This window comes from Scyliorhinus torazame, chromosome 8, assembly GCF_047496885.1.
Source record: "Scyliorhinus torazame isolate Kashiwa2021f chromosome 8, sScyTor2.1, whole genome shotgun sequence".
NCBI lineage: Eukaryota > Metazoa > Chordata > Chondrichthyes > Carcharhiniformes > Scyliorhinidae > Scyliorhinus > Scyliorhinus torazame.
The window spans coordinates 149,852,337-149,877,348 of NC_092714.1; the positions used below are offsets into that span (position 1 = coordinate 149,852,337).

The window sequence follows — 25,012 nt, forward strand, 5'->3', positions numbered from 1 at the left end:
TCGGCCCTCCAAGCCCGTGCCGACCATACTGCCCGACTAAACTACAATCTTCTACACTTCCTGGGTCCGTATCCTTCTATTCCCATCCTATTCATATATTTGTCAAGATGCCCCTTAAATGTCCCTATCGTCCCTGCTTCCACTACCTCCTCCGGTAGTGAGTTCCAGGCACCCACTACCCTCTGCGTAAAAAACTTGCCTCGTACATCTACTCTAAACCTTGCCCCTCTCACCTTAAACCTATGCCCCCTAGTAATTGACCCCTCTACCCTAGGGAAAAGCCTCTGACTATCCACTCTGTCTATGCCCCTCATAATTTTGTATACCTCTATCAGGTCGCCCCTCAACCTCCTTCGTTCCAGTGAGAACAAACCGAGTTTATTCAATCGCTCCTCATAGCTTATGCCCTCCATACCAGGCAACATTCTGGTAAATCTCTTCTGCACCCTCTCTAAAGCCTCCACATCCTTCTGGTAGTGTGGCGACCAGAATTGAACACTATACTCCAAGTGTGGCCTAACTAAGGTTCTATACAGCTGCAACATGACTTGCCAATTCTTATACTCAATGCCCCGGCCAATGAAGGCAAGCATGCCGTATGCCTTCTTGACTACCTTCTCCACCTGTGTTGCCCCTTTCAATGACCTGTGGACCTGTACTCCTAGATCTCTTTGACTTTCAATACTCTTGAGGGTTCTACCATTCACTGTATATTCCCTACCTGCATTAGCCCTTCCAAAATGCATTAGCTCACATTTGTCCGGATTAAACTCCATCTGCCATCTCTCCGCCCAAGTCTCCAGACAATCTAAATCCTGCTGTATCCTCTGACAGTCCTCATCGCTATCTGCAATTCCACCAACCTTTGTGTCGTCTGCAAACTTACTAATCAGACCAGTTACATTTTCCTCCAAATCATTTATATATACTACAAAGAGCAAAGGTCCCAACACTGATCCCTGTGGAACACCACTGGTCACAGCCCTCCAATTAGAAAAGCATCCCTCCATTGCTACCCTCTGCCTTCTATGGCCTAGCCAGTTCTGTATCCACCTTGCCAGTTCACCCCTGATCCCGTGTGACTTCACCTTTTGTACTAGTCTACCATTAGGGACCTTGTCAAAGGCCTTACTGAAGTCCATATAGACAACATCTACTGCCCTACCTGCATCAATCATCTTAGTGACCTCCTCGAAAAACTCTATCAAGTTAGTGAGACACGACCTGCCCTTCACAAAACCGTGCTGCCTCTCACTAATACGTCCATTTGCTTCCATACTTGCGTCGATACTTAGGCCCTGCATTTGTGCGATGGCCTGCACCCGTTCCGCCTCGTGGGAAGTTAGCTTTGCCGTTTCTGCCGCCCTGATGTGGGAGTACCGATTGTTAGCATGTTCGTGGAGAACGCACGTTTCTATGGCGATGGTGAGGGTGAGCTGCTTGACTTTCAGGAGCTGCTGGCGAAGGGAATCGGAGTGGACCCCGAAAACGATCTGATCCCGGATCATGGAATAAGTGGTCGAGTCATAGTTACATGACTGCGCAAGGATGCAGAGATGGGTCAGAAAGGATTGAAAAGGTTCATCCTTACCCTGAAGCCTCTGCTGGAAAACGTACCGTTCAAAGCTCTCATTCACCTCAATGTCGGAGTGGCTGTTGAACTTCAGTTGGACTGTTTTAAATTTCGTCTTGTCTTCGCCTTCAGCGAATGTAAGGGAGTTGTCAATGTGGGTGGCGTGGTCCCCGGCTGTGGAGAGGAATAGTGCGATCTTCCCGGCGTTCGATGCGGCCTCAAGATCGGTGGCTTTGAGATAGAGTTGGAATTTTTGTTTGAAGATCCTCCAATTTGCACCGAGGTTGCCGGCGATGCGGAGCTGCGGAGGAGGCGGACGTTTTCCATGTCACCGGATGGCTGTTTGCTGGTCAGCGCTGATTCACTCAAGGAGGTCCGTCAAATTTTCAGCATCACTCAGCTGGTACCATGATGTGTTGGGTAGGCTGGGTCGAGGTGAATGCACTTGATGCAGTGTAGCGAGAGACAGACCTCCAACACTTGATAAAATGCAACACGGTTTTATTCAACATCCAAACTATTATACATGTTCAACTGAGGGTCGATACTATGCTGACTTGACTGGAGACCTGACACTAGCCTGACCAGACTAACTTAGCTACCACATGGTGTAGGCACTGGCCAGCTCACGAGCTCTGACTGTCTTAGAGGCTGGGTCCCAAGAGAGCGGGAAAACTGGTGCCCTCTGGCTTTATAGTGGACGTGTCCTGTCTGGTGATTGGCTGCTCTGTTCTGTGCGCTTACTGGTCATCCTGTGTGTCAATCAGTGCCTGTCTACACTCCATTGTATACATAGATGTATACTATGACAATATCTAGAGGTAATGAAGGCACAAATGAAGGTTTTAGCAGCAGATGAACTGAATTAGTGGCAGAATGAGGCAAAGAGATGGAGATGGAAGTAGGCAACACTGGCAAAAGTTGAAGCATAGGCTCATAAGAACTATGATCAGGAGTAAACCATTCAGCCCCTCGAACCTGCTCTGCCATTCAATAAGATCATGGCTGATTTGATCGTAGCCTCAACTCCACTCTCCTGCCTGTCCCCTGGAACGCTTGACTCCCTTGTCAATCAAAAATCTACTTAACTCCAATCTTAAATATGTTCAATGATGCAGCCTCCACTGCACTCTAGGAAACAGAATTTCAAAGATTAACAACACTCTGATGGAAGAAATTCTTTTCATCGCCATCTAAAATAAAAGACCACTTATTCTGAAACGATGACACCTAGTTCTAGGTTACCTCGAAGAAGAAACATCCTCCTCGCACTTACCCTGTCAAGCCCCCTCAGAATCTTATATGTTTCAATAAGATCACCTCTTATTCCTCTAAACCCAATGAGTATAGGGAAATCTGCTCAACCTTTCCTCATAAGACGATACCCTTCAGCCCATGAATCAGCCTGCTGAACCTCCTCTGCTTCCAAACCAGGAATATGCTTCCTAAAATAAGGAGACCAAAACTGGACACTACTCTCGATGCTGTCTGACCAATGTTCTGTACAGCTGTAGTAAGACCTCCCTACTTTTCTACTCCATCCCCTTGGAAAGGAAGCCAACATTCCACTTGCTTTCCCAATTACTTGTTGTAGCTGCATGAGAACCTTTTGTCATTCATGTACAAGGATACCAAGATCCCTCTGTACTGGGGGAGATTGGGGCGTAATGGTATTGTGATCCAGTTAATGTTTTGGGGACCCGGGTTTGAATCCCACCAATCCCCTTTTCCATCTCTTTTTTTAAAGGGGCAATTTAGCATGGCCAATCCATGCACATCAAACCTGTACATCTTTGGACTCATCGGCCACTTTCCTGCCCTTTTCCCATAATCCTTGATTCTCTTGCTGCTAAGAATCTATCTCAGCCTTGAATATACACAAGGACTCTGCCCCCTCAGCTCTCTGTGGCAATGAGTTCCAAACACTCATTACCCTCAGAGAAGAAATTCCACCTCATGTCAGTCATAAATTGACACCCCTTTATTCTGAGACTCTGTCCATGAGGGGAAACATCTTGGGATCAAATATGACACCAAGGTCGCAAAGAATGTGGTTCAGCCTCAGCCAGAAGTGAGAGAGGGATAGTGTCAGGGGCTAGAGACAGAGATTGTGGGGGTCAAACGAAGACAATTGTTTCAGTCTTCCCAACCTTTAGTTGGAGGAAATGTCTGCTGCTCCAGTACCAGATGTCAGACAGGCAGTGCACCAAACTATTTGTCCCTCTTTGTGAGGAATTCCCAAGTAGCACAGTTACACTCACTTTTCCTTGTAAAACTGCAATGATTTTGCTGAGCTGCTGCTGTTCTTCAAGAACCAACGGTATCAGCTCCCGGTCATCTCTGGCCTTCAGACCTGAAAGTAAGTAGGTTAAAAATTTAAAAATAACGGTTGTGAAACTGAAATGAAATTAAAATATTTTGTTGTTTAATTTCAGTGTGTAATGGTTCTGGCCACCCACAAGTAGGTCATGTTAAGTCAAGTATCAAGTGGTCAGCACTGGAATCAACCAAGCAACATTTTCATCGTATCTACTTCAGCTTCACTTGATTACTCCCATCATCACCATTCTTGGCTTTTAAATTGAATTTGACAGCAGCAAACCAGACTATTCAGTCGACAAGTCATTTTAGCGTTGAAGCTTCCTTCCTCCCTTTGTCATCTCCCTCTCCCAACATATCCCTCCAGTCCTTTATCCTTCTTGTACGTATCTAGAATACCTACAGTGCAGAAGGTGGCCATTTGACCCATTGAGTTTGCACTGACCCTCTGAAAGGGCACCTACCCAGGCAACCCTCCCACCCAACCCCACCTAACCTACACATTACATCCCTAGACACTAAGGGGCAATTTCTCTTAATAATAATCTTTATTGTCACAAGTAGGCTTACATTAACACTGCAATGAAGTTACTGTGAAAAGCCCCTAGTCGCCACATTCCGGCACCAGTTCGGGTACACGGAGGGAGAATTCAGAATTCTCAGCTGGTACGGGTATTGAACCCGCGCTGCTGGCCTTGTTCTGCATCACAAACTAGTTGTCTAGCCCATTGAGCTAAATAGCCTCGGCTCACTGTTCCCTTTTCGAGAGGGGGTTTGGGCTTTGACTTTTTGGCAGTTAGTCAGCAACAATTTGTAATTATATTGAGTCTCCAATGAAGAAAAGGCCTCAAGAGGTCCCAGAGACGAAAAGGGACATTGAGCGCCATGGGAAATGAAGGGGAAATGACCAAAAGAAGGGCTGGAAAACAAAAGATGAATCCGGAAAATATTTTCAAAAATGGAAAGTGGTAATAAAGGTAGAGTGCTTCAGGAAGGGAGTATCTGAGAGAAAAGCCAAGAGGCTGAAACCTCTGGCGCTGATGGTGAAGGGGTGGGTTTTCGGGGACAGAGATCACATTCTGGGATATAAAATGAGTGGGAAATGACCAGTTTTTCTCCTTTCTAAAAATATAATTAATTTGGGCTTTACTTTCTCTGTCCACAGAGTTACACACAACCTGCGGTATAACTTAGCACTGCTGTCTCCCAGGCTTGTACTAATCAACAGTATAAAAGCACAATGAGGGTCACAAAGAGATATAGATACCTATAAATAATATTATAAACTTACATCCTTTTAACACCTTATATAATCTCAAGATATCTCAAAGCACCTTACATCCAATTAAATATCTTTAAAGCATAGTCACTCTTACATTGAGAGAAATGCAGCAGCCAAATTGTGCCCAGCAAGCTCCCACAAACAGCAATGTAATTAGGATTGTATAATCTGTTATATGTGGTTGAAAAATAAATTCAGTTCAGAGTTCTCAAATTAACTGGACCAACCATTTAAATACTATGGCTACTAGTGCAGGTCACAGGGAATTCTGCGTTGATTCTCCAAAGTCTGTCCACCACCTACAATGTGCAAGTCAGGAGTGTGATAGAATAGTCCCCACTTTCCTGGATGAGAGCAACACTTAAGAAGCTCAACACCATCCAGGTCAAAGCAGCTCTGCTTGATCAGCTCCCCATTCACCACTTCCATCTTTCACTCCCTCCACCACTGACGCACAATAGCAGCCATGTGTACCATCTACACTGCAGCAATTCACCCAGGCTCTTTCGATATCACATTCCAAATCCATGACCTCTATCATATAGGACAACAGATACATGGGATCACCACCACCTGCAAGTTCCCCTTCAAGTCACAAACCATCCTGACTTGGAAATATATCGCCGTTCCTTCAGTCGTTGGGTCCAAATCTTGGAACTCCCTTCCTGACAGTGCTGTCGGTGGACCTGTACCACATGGACTGCAGCGGTTCAAGGCAGAAGCTCACCACCACTTTCTCAAGGGCAATTAGGGATGGGCATTAAATACTGGCCTAGCCAGAGGCTCCTCCATCCCATGAATGAATAAAATAAATATTTAGCATAAATATTTGAAAAATGTGTGGTAAAACGAACAAGGCTTCTGGAAGCGAAGATGATCAATGATTTTGAAAGGAAATTGGATGGGTACTTGAAGGAAATAAACTTGCCGAGTTATGGGGACCGAGCGTAGGAATGGATCTGACTGGATTGTGCCATGAGACGGCACAGGCTCAATGGGCCGAAGACCCTTCTTCTGTGCCATAGGACAAAGGGGAGATTTCCCTGCTCTATTTTGAAATGGCTCAATGGGATGCTTAACATCCAAGAGGACCGATGTGGCCCAGTTTAACATTTCATCTGAAACACAGCATCTGACAGTGCAGCACTCCCTCAATACTACATAGCATTGTCAGCCTCGATTAGCCTCGATTCTCTGCTCAAGTCTCTGGTGTGGGATGCGATGATATGAGAGATGTGAAATATTGCCTATATTTTTATGCGTTTGATCACAAAGCTGTGGAAATATCACAGAATGCTTGTTAGAATCTAGCTCAACATTCTGTACATTGGGGAAGACAGCACCTGATTTTAATTGTGCCACAAATACTTCAGGACCTTGGCATGGAGTCAGTTTAAAATCTAGAGTTTTACAGCTTATTCTTAGGATTTATTTATCGATGGGGATTTTGGAGTGGCATGGTGATGCAGTGGTTAGCACTGCTGCCTGCGGCACTGAGGACCCGGATTCGATCCTGGCCCTGGGTCACCATCCGTGTGGAGTTTGCACATTCTCCGTGTGTCTGCGTGGGTTTCACCCCCACAACCTAAAGATGTGCAAGTTTGGTGGATTGGCCACGCTAAATTGCCCCTTAATTGGAAAAAAAATAATTTGGTACTCTAATTATTTTTATTTTTTTAAAATCAATGGGGTTTTGGGTACCCTTTTACATAGAACATAGAAAATACAGCACAGAACAGGCCCTTCGGCCCACGATGTTGTGCCGAACCTTTGTCCTAGATTAATCATAGATTATCATTGAATTTACAGTGCAGAAGGAGGCCATTCGGCCCTTTGAGTCTGCACCAGCTCTTGGAAAGAGCACCCTACCCAAACTCAACACCTCCACCCAACACCAAGGGCAATTTGGACATTAAGGGCAATTTATCATTGGCCAATTCACCTAACCCGCACATCTTTGGACTGTGGGAGGAAACCGGAGCACCCGGAGGAAACCCACGCAGACATGGGGAGGACGTGCAGACTCCGCACAGACAATGACCCAAGCCGGAATCGAACCTGGGACCATGGATCTGTGAAGCAATTGTGCTATCCACAATGCTACCGTGCTGCCCTTGAGAACAAATAAATCTACACTATATCATTTTCCCGTAATCCATGTACCTATCCAACAGCTGCTTGAAGGTCCCTAATGTTTCCGACTCAACTACTTCCACAGGCAGTGCATTCCATGCCCCCACTACTCTCTGGGTAAAGAACCTACCTCTGATATCCCTCCTATATCTTGAGATTCACGAAGATTCAACCAAACTATGGCCATGATATCGGTCAAATTTGTAGTTTCACAGAGGGAGGAACATGAGCGCTTGTGGGAAATGCCACACTAATTTTTTCTGAAGTGCAGCTATGCCACTGTCAAGCTTTTAACATTGTAGCAAATGGACACATTAACAGACACTTCCCCCAATGAGGATGCTTGATGGTGACGTTGGGTTCAATCAGCAGATTGTTGTTGCATTCGGCAGCTCTGATATTCCACGTCAGTGATGGGGATTGGAGTTACTTTATGCTGTTTGAACTCCAGTGTCGGCATCACCTTTAACACTCAGAATTTCAAACTAAACCAAGGTCGCAGCCAGTACTGCCAGTTTTGTCCTAGCTTCCTTCTCTATTGGCCCTCACTTCTCTTCTCCAGGAAGTGAGTGAATCTGGATTTCACGGCACTAACCCACAATCCATGCTATACCCTGGAGCCCTAACGTCCCTCTGCCTATGCTGCCATCAACTCTTAACTTAGAATTCCCAGCACAGAACCAGGCCATTCAGCCCACCTGCTCCATGAAAGTGTTTATGCTCCACCCGAGCCACCTCCCAGCTAAGTTCATCTCACCCTATCCCTCGGTCTTTTATCCCTCATTTAGTTTATTAGTGCGTCCCTCCTCAATGTGATGTTGAGTTCCACTTTCTCACCATGCTCGGTAGTTTATTGAATTCCCTCTTGGATTTAACACTATCTTGTACATGTGGTCCCAGATGTTGGAAACCCCCCACCCACACGGGTTGGCTTTAAACAGCAGCCAATTGCTTATTGAAGGTCTCCCATTAAATGGTTACATGAAATGCCAAAGGTTGACAGACATGAAGGGCGGGATTCTCCAGTTCCCCAGCCTCGTGCTTCTCGGTGGCGCGCCGTTCGCTGGCAGCGGGATTCTCTACTCGCGCCACTTGTCAATGGGATTTCCCACTGAAACCACCCCGCGCCGCCGGAAAACCCACAGGTGGGGTGCCCTGCTGGCAGGAACTGACAATCCCAACGGCCAGACAATTCCAGCCGCGGTTTCAAGGCAAAATGTAAAAGTGGAACTTTGATTACTGTTGCACATTGATTCCAACTCGAACAAGTCTTTCTCTGATGACTGCAACTCTTCCAACAGCGAAGCAAGTGGAGCCAGCTCAACGTGACGTCTACTTAATGACTTTCCATCTTCCTCATGTGGCTGGATGCTACTTAACCTGTTGCTAATTCCTTTGTATTCTTCCTTCAAGTCCTCAATGTACTTCCTCACAGCTTCCAGCCGAAGGAGCTCACCAAAATAATTATGACAATGTCTCTCTGACTGTTGCCTATAAATGGCATTCGGCACATTTCCAGAGAGGCACGATGACCAAAGTCTGGCAGTCGGTCTGCGTGCCAGCCTCAGCCTGCAGAAACGGCTGCAGGTCCTTCCAAGATAACTCTGCCTCCGGGCTATGTTGACAATGAACCAATCGAGTCCACGTTTCATCTTCTGAACAGTTTGTCAAGCTCATCACAGGAGAATTCAGTTATCTGGTGGAGTTGTGAATCAACAGATTAGTTGGAGGTAAATACAAGCAGCATATTGTCAGACATTTGGCATGCAATGTTGTGAAACTCCTTTTGAGAGATTGACTTGAGGCATAAGGGACTGGAGCAGCTGGAATTGTTCTCCTAAGGGTAGAGAAGGTGAAGAGGAGATTTAATAGAGGTGTTCAAAATTAAGAGGGGTTTGAAAGGGCAGCACGGTGGCAAGCACTGCTGCCTCAGTGCCAGGGACCCAGATTCAATTCCAACCTTGGGTAAATTGTCTGTGTGGAGTTTGCACGTTCTCTGCGTGGATTTCCTCCAGGTTCATCTCAAGGTCCAAAGATTTGTAGGTTAGGTGGGTTGGCCATGCTGAAGATTGCCCCTTAGTGTCCACTGATGCGGAGGTTAACTGGGGTTACAGGGATAGGGCGTAGCAATGGGCCTAGGTGGGGTGTTATTTCAGAATGTCGTTGGGCTGAATGCCCTCCTTCTGTAGGGATTCTAGCATTAAGGAGAAACCGTTGTCACTTGCAGAAGCGTGAGTAACCAGAGGATATGGCTTTAATGTAATTGACAAGCCTAGGTGGGGTGTTATTTCAGAATGTCGTTGAGCTGAATGGCCTCCTTCTGTAGGGATTCTAGTATTAAGGAGAAACCGTTGTCACTTGCAGAAGCGTGAGTAACCAGAGGATATGGCTTTAATGTAATTGACAAAAGTGCCAGTAATGGGGACTTTTTTTTAAAAAGACACCATATAATCCTGAAAGGACATAGAACATACAGTGCAGAAGGAGGCCTTTCGGCCCATTGAGTCTGCACCGACCCACTTAAGCCTTCACTTCCACCCTATCCCTGTAACCCAATAACCCCTCCACCCTATCCCTGTAACCCAATAACCCCTCCTCACCTTTTTGGACACAAAGGGCAATTTAGCATGGCCAATCCACCTAACCTGCACATCTTTGGACTGTGGGAGGAAACCGGAGCACCCGGAGGAAACCCACGCAGACATGGGGAGAAAGTGCAGACTCCACACAGAGTGATCCAGTGGGGAATCGAACCTGGGACCCTGGCGCTATGAAGCCACAGTGCTAGCCACTGTGTTACCGTGCTGCCCACAGTAGAATGATGGAAGCAGATTCAGTATTAACTTTTAACAGGGGACTGAAGAAAGATCTGTAAGGCAGAAACAGCTGCAGGGCCTACCGAGGTCTAACCTTTTCCTCCCCGACCACAATGAGACCTCTTTAACCAACAAGATATCTCAGCATGGCAGACAGAATGGCCGGGCAAGCAGCCCTGTCCCATAGCAGAGACTGTTCACAAGGTTATTATACAGACGTTCCCCACACAATGTTCCTCATCGAAAATGAAAGAACTCTGTTCAGGACTGTATTAACTAACAGAGAGCTATCCAGACAGAAATTAATATTTATTAATGGCAAAATAAAAAAAGATTAGATTAAGAAACAGTCACTTTCCTTTTAAATCATAAAAGGTAAAGAGTATGAAAGGTACAGTAAAGAAAATGCGCCATGTAGACGACAGTCTGAGCAGCACACAGCACATTTTGTTTGCATGTTTGTACCGTAGATCGTAGTGTCTAACTCAACTTGGAGATGATCCCATTGTGTTTAGGTCTGCACAAGGCTGATAACTTAACCTACCCCCCCCCTACCCCCACCAATCACATTTTCTGATAATAGATTTCTACAGTCTACCAATTTTAGAAGCATAATTATTTTTAAAATGTTTAAATGCAGTACGATTATATCATTCCAAGGGACATAACACTGAATTTTATAATCAAATACTTATGACCTTTAAAGGAAATCATTTATTGAAACCATGCCTAGAGTTTACAATAAAAGGTATGATAAAGTTTTCATCCTGGTTATTAACATTTTTCTTACTGTTTTAAGTGATCTGTAAAGGGCAGCATGATGGCACAATAGTTAGCACTGCTGCCTCACAGTGCCAGGGACATTTTAATAAATGAATATTTGAGTGTTGCTGCAAAACGCGACATGCTGCCAAAGTTTTTCATCTTGCATTCATCAGGCCAGTTCGCCAGAATTTACGCAACTAAACGGGGAACAACAATTTATACTGCATGAGTGATAATTGGTTGGCAAGTGGACATTGGTTGGTGGTGTTGTCATGGGGAATGCAGCACGGAATAGTTAACTGCCCAGCTTCGTTCAAATTCTAACCTGGCAGTTCAACTGATTGATCAAGAGACTGACTGCCTGTTTGAATGCAAGATTGAAAACTTTGATGTCAAGTCTTTTTTCTGCAGCACTACCAAACGGTGAAATGAACATTTTTACGTTAACTGACCATTCAATTTCGGTTGTGATATGGATCAGAAAATGGATTAGCGATCAGCCAAGAGAGAACGAGTGAGGTAAATGAGGGATCAGCTAGGAGGTAGAATTGGCTGCTTCCTGGAGCGAAAGAGAATCTCTTGTAAATTAAGCAAAACCCCCTCCACCACATCGATACTACCCTGCGCATCCACCCCGATACCCCCCTTGCTCCTCCTCCCTGATATATCCCCCCTTGCTCCTCCCCCCACGTATCCCCTTGCTCCTCCCCATGTACCCCCTTGCTCCCCCTCCCCGGTACCCCCTTGCACCTCCCCCTTATAACCCCCTTGCACCTCCCCCTCATAACCCCCTTGCACCTCCCCCTCATAACCCCTTGCACCCCCCCTTACCCCTCCCCCTTACCCCCTCGCACCTCCCCCTTACCCCCTCGCACCTCCCCCTTACCTCTCCCCCTTACCCCCTCGCACCTCCCCCTTACCCCCTTGCATCTCCCCCTTACCCCCTCGCACCTCCCCCTTACCCCCTTGCATCACCCCCTTGCACCTCCCCCTTACCCTCTCGCATCTCCCCCTTACCCCCTCGCTCCTCCCCACCGTGCCCCCTCAATCCACCGTGCCCCCTCGCTCCTCCCCACCGTGCCCCCTACTACTCCTCCCCCCGGTACCCCCCTACTCCTCCCCCGACTCCTCTCCCCGTACCCCCTACTCCTCCCCCCGTACCCCTCTCCCCCGTACCCCTCCCCCCCACAACTCCCCCCTTCCCCAACTCCCCCCTTTCTCCCCGATACCCCACTCAATGTAATCTTGAATCATCTTCACCTAATCCCCAGTATTCCCTCCGGTGTCCGCCTCACAGCCGCCGTGCACATGCGCATCTTCCCTGAAGCGCGAGATACCGTGGGAGATATGGCCGGGAACTACATTACCCAGCGGGCCGTGCGGCAGGCGCTTCCGGTCTGTCCGCAGACGGAGGATGCTGGGTCCAGGCAAAGCCTGAAAAACATCTCAACCCCAACCCTGAACTCCATCTTTACCCGCACTCCCCAACAGCAGCTCCATCTCTGACCCCCTGGTTACTGAGGCGGCAGGAATTTAAACGCGGGCAGGGGTGAAATGTGAGGTGTTGTGAGACTGGGAGCCAGCATGGAGCACAGGCTGGGACTGGGTATGTGTGGTAAACACCACTGGTTATACACTGTGTGTATTACGGTACTGCCACTGTACTACAGTCAATACAGTAAACCCCGGCCTGCGGGTTTCATCCAGCAGGTTCTCTGTATAAAAGTGTGCACTCGCCTGCGCTGCAATCATCCTGGTTCCAGGTGCAGGAGGCTTAACATCTAACGCAATAAAGCCTCACCCTAACCCTAATTTCATCTTGTGGTTATTGATGGCACATCAGTATGAGACCGATAGAGAGCAAAGTTTTCCAGGAATGGCAACCACTGGGAGTCCTGGGGTTACCATTGACCAGAAACCGAACTGGACTAGCCATATAAATATTGCGGCTACCAGAGCTGGGGCACCTGTGTGTCCTCACCTCACCTCCTCATCCCCCAAAGCCTGTCCACCATCTACGAGGCACAAGTCAGGAGTGTGATGGAGTACTGTCCACTTGCATGGATGGGTGCAGCTCCAACAACACCATCCAGGACAAAGCAGTCCCGCTTGCTTAACACCCCACCACGAACATTCACCACCGACGCACAGTGTCAATTGTGTGTACCATCTACAAGATGCACTGCAGGAACTACCCATGGCTCCTTAGGTGACACCTTCAAAACCCGTGTCTATTCCATCTAGAAGGACAAGAGCAGCAGATACCTGGGAACACCACCACCTGAAGGTTCCGCTCCAAGTCATTCATTACCCTGACTTGCAAATATATTGTAATTTCTTCACCGTCACTGGGTCAAAATCCTCGAATTCCCTCCGTAACATCACTGAGGGTGTACCGACACCACATGAACTTCAACGGTTAAAGAAGACAGCTCACCACCATCTTCCCGGGCAAGTAGGAATGGCCAACAAATGCTGGCCTAGCCGGTGATAACCATATTCCGTGGTTAAATAAATAAGTAAAAAATCTACAGTGCCATTATTTTGCTGAAGAGCTGAGGCAGAGGATTGAAGATGTTGAAGTCTATTAACATAAAAGAATCACCAACAAATCCAATAGAAAGTCAGCAGAAATTTAATTACCGAAAGAATGAGAATGACTAACTAGGATGGCATGGTAGCACAGTGGGGGCGGCACAGTTGCACAGTGGCTAGCACTGTTTCTTCACAGTGCCAGGGACCCGGGTTCGTTCCCTGCTTGGGTCACTGTCTGTGCGAAGTCTGCACATTCTCCCCATGTCTGCGTGGGTTTCCTCCGGGTGCTCTGGTTTCCTCCCACAATCCAAAGATGTGCGGGGTAGGCGGATTGGTCACGCTAAATTGCTCTGTAGTGTCCAAAACGTTAGGTGGGGTTGCTGGGTTACGGGGATAGGATGGAGGTGCGGGTTTAGGTAGGGTGCTCATCATAGACTCGATGAGCCGAATGACCTCCTTCTGCACTGTAAATTCTATGAAGTCTATGAGGATGCCAGCTTTCTCTAATGTCAAAACCGGGACCTCCGGTGGTGTGAGGGAGGAGAAGGTCACCCATTTGGTGGCTCCTGCCACATCTTTGTTTTTCCAGGGATTTTGGTCATCAAAACTGGCCCATCGTAAGGGATGAGGAATTTGTCGGCGAAAATATGTTGAAATCGATGAAGAAGGTTGGTGGTAAGAAGATTACAGGGGGTAATCCTTCGACAGCATCAGAAAGGCCGCAAAGCTTAGCAGGAGGGTAGGTGGCGGCTGCAGCCTTGGGTGGGCTGCTCATCACGGTGGAAACACTGACTGAGGGATGGCACAGGAGTTTGAAAAACAATTAGCAATGTATTTTGATAAGCAGGCAGGGTGATGATGGAAACCCTTAAGTGGTCAATTGGATTTGGATTTCATTTATTGTCACGTGTACCGAGGTACAGTGAAAAGTATTGTTCTGCGTACAGTCCAGGCAGATCGTTCCATACATGAAAAAAACAGGACATAAATAAATACACAATGTAAATACATAAGCACAGGCATCGGATGAGCAAAAAAAGTGGTAGTACTACTCCGTAGAAAAGGTATGTGAAGAGGTCAGTTCAGTTCACAAGAGAGTCATTCAGCAGACTGGTAACAGCGAGTAAGAAGCTGCTTTTGAACCTGTTAGTGTTCTCAGACTTTCGTATCTCCTGCCTGATAGAAGAAGTCTTTGATTATGCTGCCCGCTTTCCCAAGGCAGCAGAAGATGTAGACAGTCAATGGATGGGAGGCGGGTTCGCATGATGGACCGGGCTGTATTCATGACTAGTTTCTTACAGTCTTGGGCCAAGCAGTTGCTATACCAGGCTGTGATGCAGCCAGATAGGATGCTTTCTATGGTGCATCTGTAAAAATTGGTAAGAGTCAATGTGGACATGTGAATTTCCTTAGTTTCCTGAGGAAGTATAGACGCTGCTGTACTTTCTTGGTCGTAGCACGATGTGGGTGGACCAGGACAGATTGTTGGTGATGTGCACACTGAGGAATTTGAAGCTTGTCAACCATCTCCACCTCGTCACCATTGATTCGAACAGGGGTGTATACGATACTTTGCTTCCTAAAGTCAATGACCAGCTCCTTAGTTTTGATGACCATGAGGGAGAGTTTGTTGTTGTTGCACCATGCCATTAGGTTCTCTATCTCCCTCCTGTACTCTAATTCATCATTGTTTGAGATCTGATCCACTACGGTCGTGTCATCAACAAACTTGTGGATGGCATTGGAGCCAAATTTTGCCACACAATTGACGAGGAATGTGGCCCAATTCAGGAGAAGCTGGGAAAAACCTTGGATGCGGTGAAGGAGTCACTGAAGGGTGTGAAGGCGGCCTTGTCGTGGCATGGTGATCGAATCGCCCCGTTGGAAGCCGAGATGTTGATGGTGGAGGAGAGGAACAACGTTCTGAGGGCAAAAGTGGATGACTTGGACAACAGATCGAGGAGATGGAACCTCAGAATCATGGGGTTACCGGAGGGAGTGGAGGGTCCGAAGCTGACTGAGTATATTACTCAGATGTGTGTCAAGCTTTTGTGGGGGGGGGGTGCTATAACAGTTATTGTCCCGTCCACAGTTGTACCGGGCCCAGCGCGTAAATCCGGTGGAAGCCTCGGAAATGAGCTGCCATGGGGGAGATTTTTGGATTCCACAGGTTCCAGGAGAAGGAGTGGGTTCTGCAATGACCCAAAGTGAACTGAGATTTGAGATGGGAAGGAAGCATCATTAGGATATACCAAGATGGCGGTGTGGAGTTGGCGAAGCGGAGTGCGGCTTTGAATAAGGCAAAGTCAGGCGTGGAGTCCAGTTTGGAGTGGTGTACCCGGCGAGGCTGAGAGTGACTTTTCGGTCGAAAGATAATTTTTTAATACATCAGAAGAGTTGTTTGTCATGGAACATGGATTTGGGTTTGATTGAATGGATTTGACTGGGACTTTAGTGGGGACGGTTGGGATGGGTAGTTTGTATCTGGTGTATGTTGGGGATTGAGGGGGCTACGATTGTCAGGGTAGATGTCAGGTTAACAGTATAGGGAATATAGCCCCCCCCAGACAGGACTTTAAGTATTGTAAGGTTGTTGGGCTTTGGTAACTACCGTAGCTGGAACGGGGTGGGGAGTGTTGATTTTTTCTTTGCTCTTTGAACATACATCCTGAGTGGGGGGTTACCTTTGCTAGCTGTAAAGTTTCAGCTCGTGAACAGGAGTGGGGTGGGCGGAGGGGCTGCTGCGGCTCGTTGGACCTGCTTGGGTAAGGTTCAGTGGGTCTTGTTTGGTGGGGGAAGAGAGGATGGGGCCGTGTCTCTGGGAAGCTTTTTTCAGGTTTATGGGTGGGTGGTAATGACCTGACTGGGACTAACAGCTTTTAAGTGACTCGTCCTCACGGCAGGGTTGGTGGCTGACTTGGGTGGTTCCTCAGCCCGACTGGTCGGCCGAAGGTGGCAACCTTTGTCTTTTATCTTCAGGAATTGGTCACAGCCAATGGGCCAGGAGGGGGGCATGTTTTTTGTTTTCTTCCAAGGGTAGGGGTTTGTAAATGCTATTTTGTTGATATGGATTTGTTTATTTTGTATTTTATGAAATGAAAACTAATAAAAACATTTTTTTTAAAGTCAAAACCGGGACACATTGAAAAGTCATGGGATAGCAGGGCACTGTGATGATGCACATGTTGCGTCGTGATCAATGTCAGGAATTGAGCTTGACGGTCAAAGTTCATGTGATGACATTACTCTGAATGTGACTAGCAAGTGTTGATGACCCTAAAGAAACCCAATCATTGAAGACAACAGTCACGAACCACAGACTTTTGTTTCAATTACATTTCTGCTCCATTTTGTTGACAAAAACTGAACCAGAGCTGCGTTTGTCATAAGATCCCAGCTGGAATCCTCTATTCTTAAGGACAACGGTAAGACCATCGCCATTTAAAATTTCAATTTGCACACTTGGTCCTAACAGTTGACATTTTCAGTTAGAAGATGGATTTTAAACTCGTTAATGTACTCAAGTGTGGGAGGCCTTGTTCGGACCAAAAGACACAGCAGGGAAGCTCACGATCTTCAGGAACATTGGACTTAGGAGCAGGAATAGGCCACTTTGCCCATCAAACCTGCTCTGCTATCCAACACGTTCATGACTAATTTGGTTGTGGTCTTAACTCCACTTCCCTCCCTGCCCCCCATAACCTTTAACTCCCTTGTTAATCGAAAATCAACCTAACTTGGCTTTGAATATATCAATGAGCCAGCCTGCACTGCTTTCTGAGGAAGAAAATTCCCCAGAGTAAGTGTGGTAGTCTGTATTAGGGGTATTACGCTACCTAGGTTGGAGGTACCTGATACTGTAAGATCATTGGTGTTGGAGGTACCTGATACTGTAAGATCATTGGTGGAGCCTGCCTGCTGGTTCCGCCCAGAAAGGCGGAGTATAAGAGTCTGTGTTTCCCTAGCTGCTGCATTCTGTACCTGCGCTGCTGAGGGAAACATCTAGTTCAATAAAGCCTTCAATTGTCCTACAATCTCGCTTCGGGAGTTATTGATCGTGCATCAATTTATTGAACTAGATTTGAAGAATGGAGCTCCGCATCAAGCCGGAGTGTCTACAACTTAGCCCCCACGCGATAAACTCAGCGGCGACCTTTAAACACTGGCTGGCGTGTTTCAATGGATACATCAGGACGGCCACGATGACACCCACGGAGGACCAGAAACTGCAAGTTCTCCACTCAAGAGTGAGCCCAGAAATCTTCATGCTCATCGAGGACACGGACGGTTTCGAGGCCGTGATGACCCTGTTAAAAGGACACTACATTCACCCAGTAAATCAGGTTTACGCCCAAAATCTCCTAGCTACCAGACGACAAATTCCGGGGGAGTCGCTAGATTAATTCTACCGCGCATTGCTAGTACTAGGTAGGAACTGTGACTGTCCGCAAGTTTCAGCCAACGACCACACCGAACATTTAATTCGGGATGCCTTCGTTGCAGGTATGCTGTCCTCGCAGATCCGCCAGCGGCTGCTGGAAAAGGAGGCGCAGGGTCTCAAGGAGGCACGGGCACTCGCAAACCCCTTAGACGTAGCCTCCCGCAACGCCCGAGCGTACGTCCCCGACCGCGCAGTACCCCATGGGCAACGTGAACCTCACCCGCAGCCGATCCCGACGCTTCCCCCAACCCCCCACAAGTTTGTGCCGTGCGGCTGCCAGGCAACCCCAGGGGGCCCCGATGCTATGTTTGCGGTGCAGCCAAGCACCCCCGGCAACGCTGCCCAGCCCGTTCCACAACTTGCAAGGGCTGTGGGAAGAAGGGGCATTTCGTGGCGGTATGCCAGGCCCAGTCGGTCGCCGCTGTCCCCGCAGGCGAACCAGGGCCGCAGCCATTCCCCTCCTCGCAGGCCACCTGCGGCCCGTGGGCGCCGCCATCTTTGGTCCTGCAAGCCACATGCGGACCCCGGGCGCCGCCATCTTGCCCACCCACGGCCATGTACGACCCGTGGGCGCCGCCACAAACAAACAAAGAACAAAGAAATGTACAGCACAGGAACAGGCCCTTTGGCCCTCCAAGCCCGTGCCGACCATACTGACCGACTGAACTACAATCTTCTACACTTCCTGGGTCCGTATCCTTCTAGTCCCATCCTATTCATATATTTGTCAAGATGCCCCTTGAATGTCCCTACCGTCCCTGCTTCCACTACCTCCTCCGGTAGTGAGTTCCAGGCACCCACTACCCTCTGCGTAAAAAACTTGCCTCGTACATCTACTCTAAACCTTGCCCCTCTCACCTTAAACCTATGCCCCCTAGTAATTGACCCCTCTACCCTGGGGAAAAGCCTCTGACTATCCACTCTGTCTATGCCCCTCATAATTTTGTATACCTCTATCAGGTCGCCCCTCAACCTCCTTCGTTCCAGTGAGAACAAACCGAGTTTATTCAATCGCTCCTCATAGCTTATGCCCTCCATACCAGGCAACATTCTGGTAAATCTCTTCTGCACCCTCTCTAAAGCCTCCACATCCTTCTGGTAGTGTGGCGACCAGAATTGAACACTATACTCCAAGTGTGGCCTAACTAAGGTTCTATACAGCTGCAACATGACTTGCCAATTCTTATACTCAATGCCCCGGCCAATGAAGGCAAGCATGCCGTATGCCTTCTTGACTACCTTCTCCACCGGTGTTGCCCCTTTCAATGACCTGTGGACCTGTACTCCTAGATCTCTTTGACTTTCAATACTCTTGAGGGTTCTACCATTCACTGTATATTCCCTACCTGCATTAGCCCTTCCAAAATGCATTACCTCACATTTGTCCGGATTAAACTCCATCTGCCATCTCTCCGCCCAAGTCTCCAGACAATCTAAATCCTGCTGTATCCTCAGACAGTCCTCATCGCTATCCGCAATTCCACCAACCTTTGTGTCGTCTGCAAACTTACTAATCAGACCAGTTACATTTTCCTCCAAATCATTTATATATACTACAAAGAGCAAAGGTCCCAGCACTGATCCCTGTGGAACACCACTGGTCACAGCCCTCCAATTAGAAAAGCATCCCTCCATTGCTACCCTCTGCCTTCTATGGCCTAGCCAGTTCTGTATCCACCTTGCCAGTTCACCCCTGATCCCGTGTGACTTCACCTTTTGTACTAGTCTACCATGAGGGACCTTGTCAAAGGCCTTACTGAAGTCCATATAGACAACATCTACTGCCCTACCTGCATCAATCATCTTAGTGACCTCCTCGAAAAACTCTATCAAGTTAGTGAGACACGACCTCCCCTTCACAAAACCGTGCTGCCTCTCACTAATACGTCCATTTGCTTCCAAATGGGAGTAGATCCTGTCTCGAAGAATTCTCTCCAGTAATTTCCCTACCACTGACGTAAGGCTCACCGGCCTGTAGTTCCCGGGATTATCCTTGCTACCCTTCTTAAACAGAGGAACAACATTGGCTATTCTCCAGTCCTCCGGGACATCCCCTGAAGACAGCGAGGATCCAAAGATTTTTGTCAAGGCCTCACCAATTTCCTCTCCAGCCTCCTTCAGTATTCTGGGGTAGAACCCATCTAGCCCTGGGGACTTATCTACCTTAATATTTTTTAAGACACCCAACACCTCGTCTTTTTGGATCACAATGTGACCCAGGCTATCTACACCCCCTTCTCCAGACTCAACATCTACCAATTCCTTCTCTTTGGTGAATACTGATGCAAAGTATTCATTTAGTACCTCGCCCATTTCCTCTGGCTCCACACATAGATTCCCTTGCCTATCCTTCAGTGGGCCAACCCTTTCCCTGGCTACCCTCTTGCTTTTTATGTACGTGTAAAAAGCCTTGGGATTTTCCTTAACCCTATTTGCCAATGACTTTTCATGACCCCTTCTAGCCCTCCTGACTCCTTGCTTAAGTTCCTTCCTACTTTCCTTATATGCCACACAGGCTTTGTCTGTTCCCAACCTTTTAGCCCTGACAAATGCCTCCTTTTTCTTTTTGACGAGGCCTACAATATCACTCGTCATCCAAGGTTCCCGAAAATTGCCGTATTTATCTTTCTTCCTCACAGGAACATGCCTGTCCTGTATTCCTTTCAACTGACACTTGAAAGCCTCCCACATGTCAGATGTTGATTTGCCCTCAAACATCCGCCCCCAATCTATGTTCTTCAGTTCCCGCCTAATATTGTTATAATTAGCCTTCCCCCAATTTAGCACATTCATCCTCGGACCACTCTTATCCTTGTCCACCAGTACTTTAAAACTTACTGAATTGTGGTCACTGTTACCGAAATGCTCCCCTACTGAAACATCTACCACCTGGCCGGGCTCATTCCCCAATACCAGGTCCAGTACCGCCCCTTCCCTAGTTGGACTGTTTACATATTGTTTTAAGAAGCCCTCCTGGATGCTCCTTACAAACTCCGCCCCGTCTAAGCCCCTGGCACTAAGTGAGTCCCAGTCAATATTGGGGAAGTTGAAGTCTCCCATCACCACAACCCTGTTGTTTTTACTCTTTTCCAAAATCTGTCTACCTATCTGCTCCTCTATCTCCCGCTGGCTGTTGGGAGGCCTGTAGTATACCCCCAACATTGTGACTGCACCCTTCTTATTCCTGATCTCTACCCATATAGCCTCACTGCCCTCTGAGGTGTCCTCTCGCAGTATAGCTGTGATATTCTCCCGAACAAGTAGCGCAACTCCGCCTCCCCTTTTACATCCCCCTCTATCCCGCCTGAAACATCTAAATCCTGGAACATTTAGCTGCCAATCCTGCCCTTCCCTCAACCAGGTCTCTGTAATGGCAACAACATCATAGTTCCAAGTAGTAATCCAAGCTCTAAGTTCATCTGCCTTACCCGTAATGCTCCTTGCATTAAAACATATGCACTTCAGGCCACCAGACCCGCTGTGTTCAGCAACTTCTCCCCATCTGCTCTGCCTCAGAGCCACACTGTCCCTATTCCCTAGTTCTCCCTCAATGCTCTCACCTTCTGACCTATTGCTCCCGTGCCCACCCCCCTGCCATACTAGTTTAAACCCTCCCGTGTGACACTAGCAAACCTCGCGGCCAGGATATTTATGCCTCTCCGGTTTAGATGCAACCCGTCCATCTTATACAGGTCACACCTGCCCCGGAAGAGCTCCCAGTGGTCCAGGTAACGGAAACCCTCCCTCCTACACCAGCTGTTTAGCCACGTGTTTATCTGCTCTATCTTCCTATTTCTAGCCTCACTGGCACGTGGCACAGGGAGTAATCCCGAGATTACAACCCTCGAGGTCCTGTCTTTTAACTTTCTGCCTAGCTCCCTGAACTCCTGCTGCAGGACCTCATGCTCCTTCCTGCCTATGTCGTTAATACCAATATGTACAACGACCTCTGCCTGTTTGCCCTCCCCCTTCAGAATTCCCTCTACCCGTTCGGAGACATCCTGGACCCTGGCACCAGGGAGGCAACATACCATCCTGGAGTCTCTTTCACGTCCACAGAAGCGCCTATCTGTGCCCCTGACTATAGAGTCCCCTATTACTATTACTCTTCTGCGCTTTGACCCTCCCTTCTGAACATCAGAGCCAGCCGTGGTGCCACTGCTCTGGCTGCTGCTGTTTTCCCCTGATAGGCTATCCCCCCCGACAGTATCCAAAGGGGTATATCTGTTCGAGAGGGGGACAACCACAGGGGATTCCTGCACTGACTGCCTGCCCTTTCTGGTGGTCACACATTTCTCTGCCTGCACCTTGGGTGTGACCACATTTACATAACTGCGATCTATGACGCTTTCCGCCACCTGCATGCTCCTAAGTGCATCCAATTGCTGCTCCAACCGAACCATGCGGTCTGTGAGGAGCTGCAGTTGGGTGCACTTTCTGCAGATGAAGCCATCCGGGACGCTGGAAGCCTCCCGGACCTGCCACATCTCACAGTCAGAGCACAGCACCCCTCTAACTGACATTGCGTCAATTAATTAAAATTAAAATTTGTCTTTTTTTTTTAAATACTTTTTTTTTAAATTGCAAAGTTACTGTCAACTATCTGTTTCCTAGCACTAGATTTCTAATAGAAATGCGATAGCTAACTATAATACTCTCCGATCTCTGGCTTAGATATCCTCTAAATTATAATTAAGTTATTATGTTTAATTAGTTCCCAAATACTCAAATTTTTTTTAAATTTAGGTTAGAATCCCAACCAGCCACTCTGGCCACAGCTTTTCTATGATGTCACTTCAGTTTCCCCCCGACACACACAATTTGAAAAAAGGTATAAAAGTAACAATCACTTACTTACCTTCTTACCTTCTGAGTGTCTGAGATGTTCTCAGGTTCTCTCGCTGACAGAGACTGCTCCTCCACCTCCGATCCTTGACCTGCACAATGCTAATAATATAATAATATAATATGGCACTTACCTTACACCAATGGGTCTTATTATTAGGTTAGAGGAGGAGGGCGGGTGGGAGACACTACACGTGTAGTGTCTCGGGTTTCCTCTCCACCAGAATTTATTGGTTGGGGGGGGGGGGGGACTTGCCAGAGGTCGAACTTCCGGTTCCCGCCTTATATAAAAACAAATAAAACAGAAAAGAAGAACAGACACGGGACCAGGCAAGGCTTTTAAACTCACTACTCACCTCCCAGAAGGTCCCTGCGCACCGCTGCCGCCGAAATCCAAAGGGCTGCTCCTGTAAAGGTAAGAGCTTTTAAACTCACTACTCACCTCCCAGAAGGTCCCTGCGCACCGCTGCCGCCGAAATCCAAAGGGCTGCTCCTGTAAAGGTAAGAGCTTTTAAACTCACTACTCACCTCCCAGAAGGTCCCTGTGCACCGCTGCCGCCGAAATCCAAAGGGCTGCTCCTGTAAAGGTAAGAGCTTTTAAACTCACTACTCACCTCCCAGAAGGTCCCTGCGCACCGCTGCCGCCGAAATCCAAAGGGCTGCTCCTGTAAAGATAAGAGCTTTTAAACTCACTACTCACCTCCCAGAAGGTCCCTGCGCACCGCTGCCGCCGAAATCCAAAGGGCTGCTCCTGTAAAGGTAAGAGCTTTTAAACTCACTACTCACCTCCCAGAAGCTCCCTGCGCACCGCTGCCGCCGAAATCCAAAGGGATTTGGCTGGAGTCTCAAAAGGCCGATTCGGATGACCGCACACCGCCCAAGGAGATCCATCAGCTTCTGCCACGACTCGACTCGGTGACACTGGACCAGTCTTGGCCCCGAACTCTTTCGACCACTACGACGACAGTCCTCATCAAAGGACACAAGACATCCTGCCTGATCGACTCCGGGTGCACGGAGAGCTTTATCCACCCCAATACGGTAAGGTGCTGCTCCCTCACTATACACCCAGTTAACCAGAAAATCTCCCTGGCCTCTGGGTCTCACTCTGTGGAGATCGAGGGGTACTGCCTAGCTAAGCTCACAGTCCAGGGAAGAGAGTTTAACAATTTCCGACTCTACGTCCTCCCTCACCTCTACGCTGCCACACTCCTGGGATTGGACTTCCAATGTAACTTCCAGAGCTTAACTTTTAAATTTGGCACCCCTATACCCTCTCGCACTGTCTGCAGCCTCGCGACCCTCAAGGTCGACCCACCTTCCCTGTTTGCAAACCTCACCCCCGACTGCAAACCCGTCGCCACCAGGAGCAGATGGTACAGTGCCCAGGACCGGACCTTCATCAGGTCGGAAGTTCAGCGGTTACTGAAGGAAGGTATTATCGAGGCTAGCAACAGCCCCTGGAGAGCTCAAGTGGTGATTGTAAAGACCGGGGAGAAGCACAGGGTGGTCATCGATTACAGCCAGACCATCAACAGGTATATGCAGCTCGATGCGTACCCTCTCCCCCGCATATCTGATTTGGTTAATCAGATTGCACAATACAATTTGTTACCCCTTGAAGGGGCTGTTAGTTAGTGATTGAGTTTCTCAATTTTATTTGTTTTCAATGAATATGAATAGAAAAATGTAAAGACCGGGGACCAGGTGGACCTCAAGTCCGCCTACCACCAGCTCCCCATTCGCCCGGATGACCGCAAGTACACTGCATTCAAAGCAGATGAGCGGCTCTACCACTGCCTAAGGGTTCCCTTCGATGTCACGAATGGGGTCTCGGTCTTCCAACGGGAGATGGACCAAATGGTTGACCGGTACGGTTTGCAGGCCATGTTTCCGTACCTCGACAACGTCACCATCTGTGGCCACGGCCAGCAGGACCACGACACCAACCTCCGCAAATTCCTCCATACCGCCAGTCTCCTTAACCTGACCTATAACAAGGAAGAATGCGTATTCAGCACCGATCGTCTAGCCACCCTTGGCTACGTAGTGCACGATGGAGTCAGAGACCCCGATCCCGAACGTATGCGCTTCCTCATGGAGTTTCCCCTCCCCTACTACTCCAAGGCCCTGAAACGTTGCCTGGGGTTTTTCTCATATTACGCCCAGTGGGTCCCCAATTATGCGGACAAGGCCCGCCCACTAATCCAATCCACGGTTTTTCCCCTGTCGGCAGAGGCCCGCCAGGCCTTCAGCCGCATAATGGCGGACATCGCAAAGGCCACAATGCACACAATCAATGA

The 25,012-nt window shown here is 48.1% G+C and overlaps 1 protein-coding gene across 4 annotated transcripts in view; it reads right to left on the reverse strand.

Moving 5' to 3' along the window:
* Positions 1 to 12,244, reverse strand: part of mtrf1 (mitochondrial translational release factor 1) — a 42,556-nt gene extending 30,312 nt beyond the window's left edge. For 3 of the 4 annotated variants that reach the window (XM_072514355.1, XM_072514354.1, XM_072514351.1), the window contains exons 1-4: positions 12,149 to 12,232; positions 11,341 to 11,447; positions 8,548 to 9,003; positions 3,835 to 3,926 (exon numbers count right to left, since the gene is read on the reverse strand). In XM_072514355.1, coding sequence (XP_072370456.1) covers positions 3,835 to 3,926; positions 8,548 to 8,959 — 504 coding nt within the window. In that variant the 5' untranslated portion in view covers positions 8,960 to 9,003; positions 11,341 to 11,447; positions 12,149 to 12,232. Of the gene's footprint in view, positions 1 to 3,834; positions 3,927 to 8,547; positions 9,004 to 11,340; positions 11,448 to 12,148 lie in introns of all 4 variants that reach the window. The other variant, XM_072514352.1, reaches the window with a different exon arrangement.
* Between the last annotated feature and the right edge of the window lie 12,768 nt (positions 12,245 to 25,012).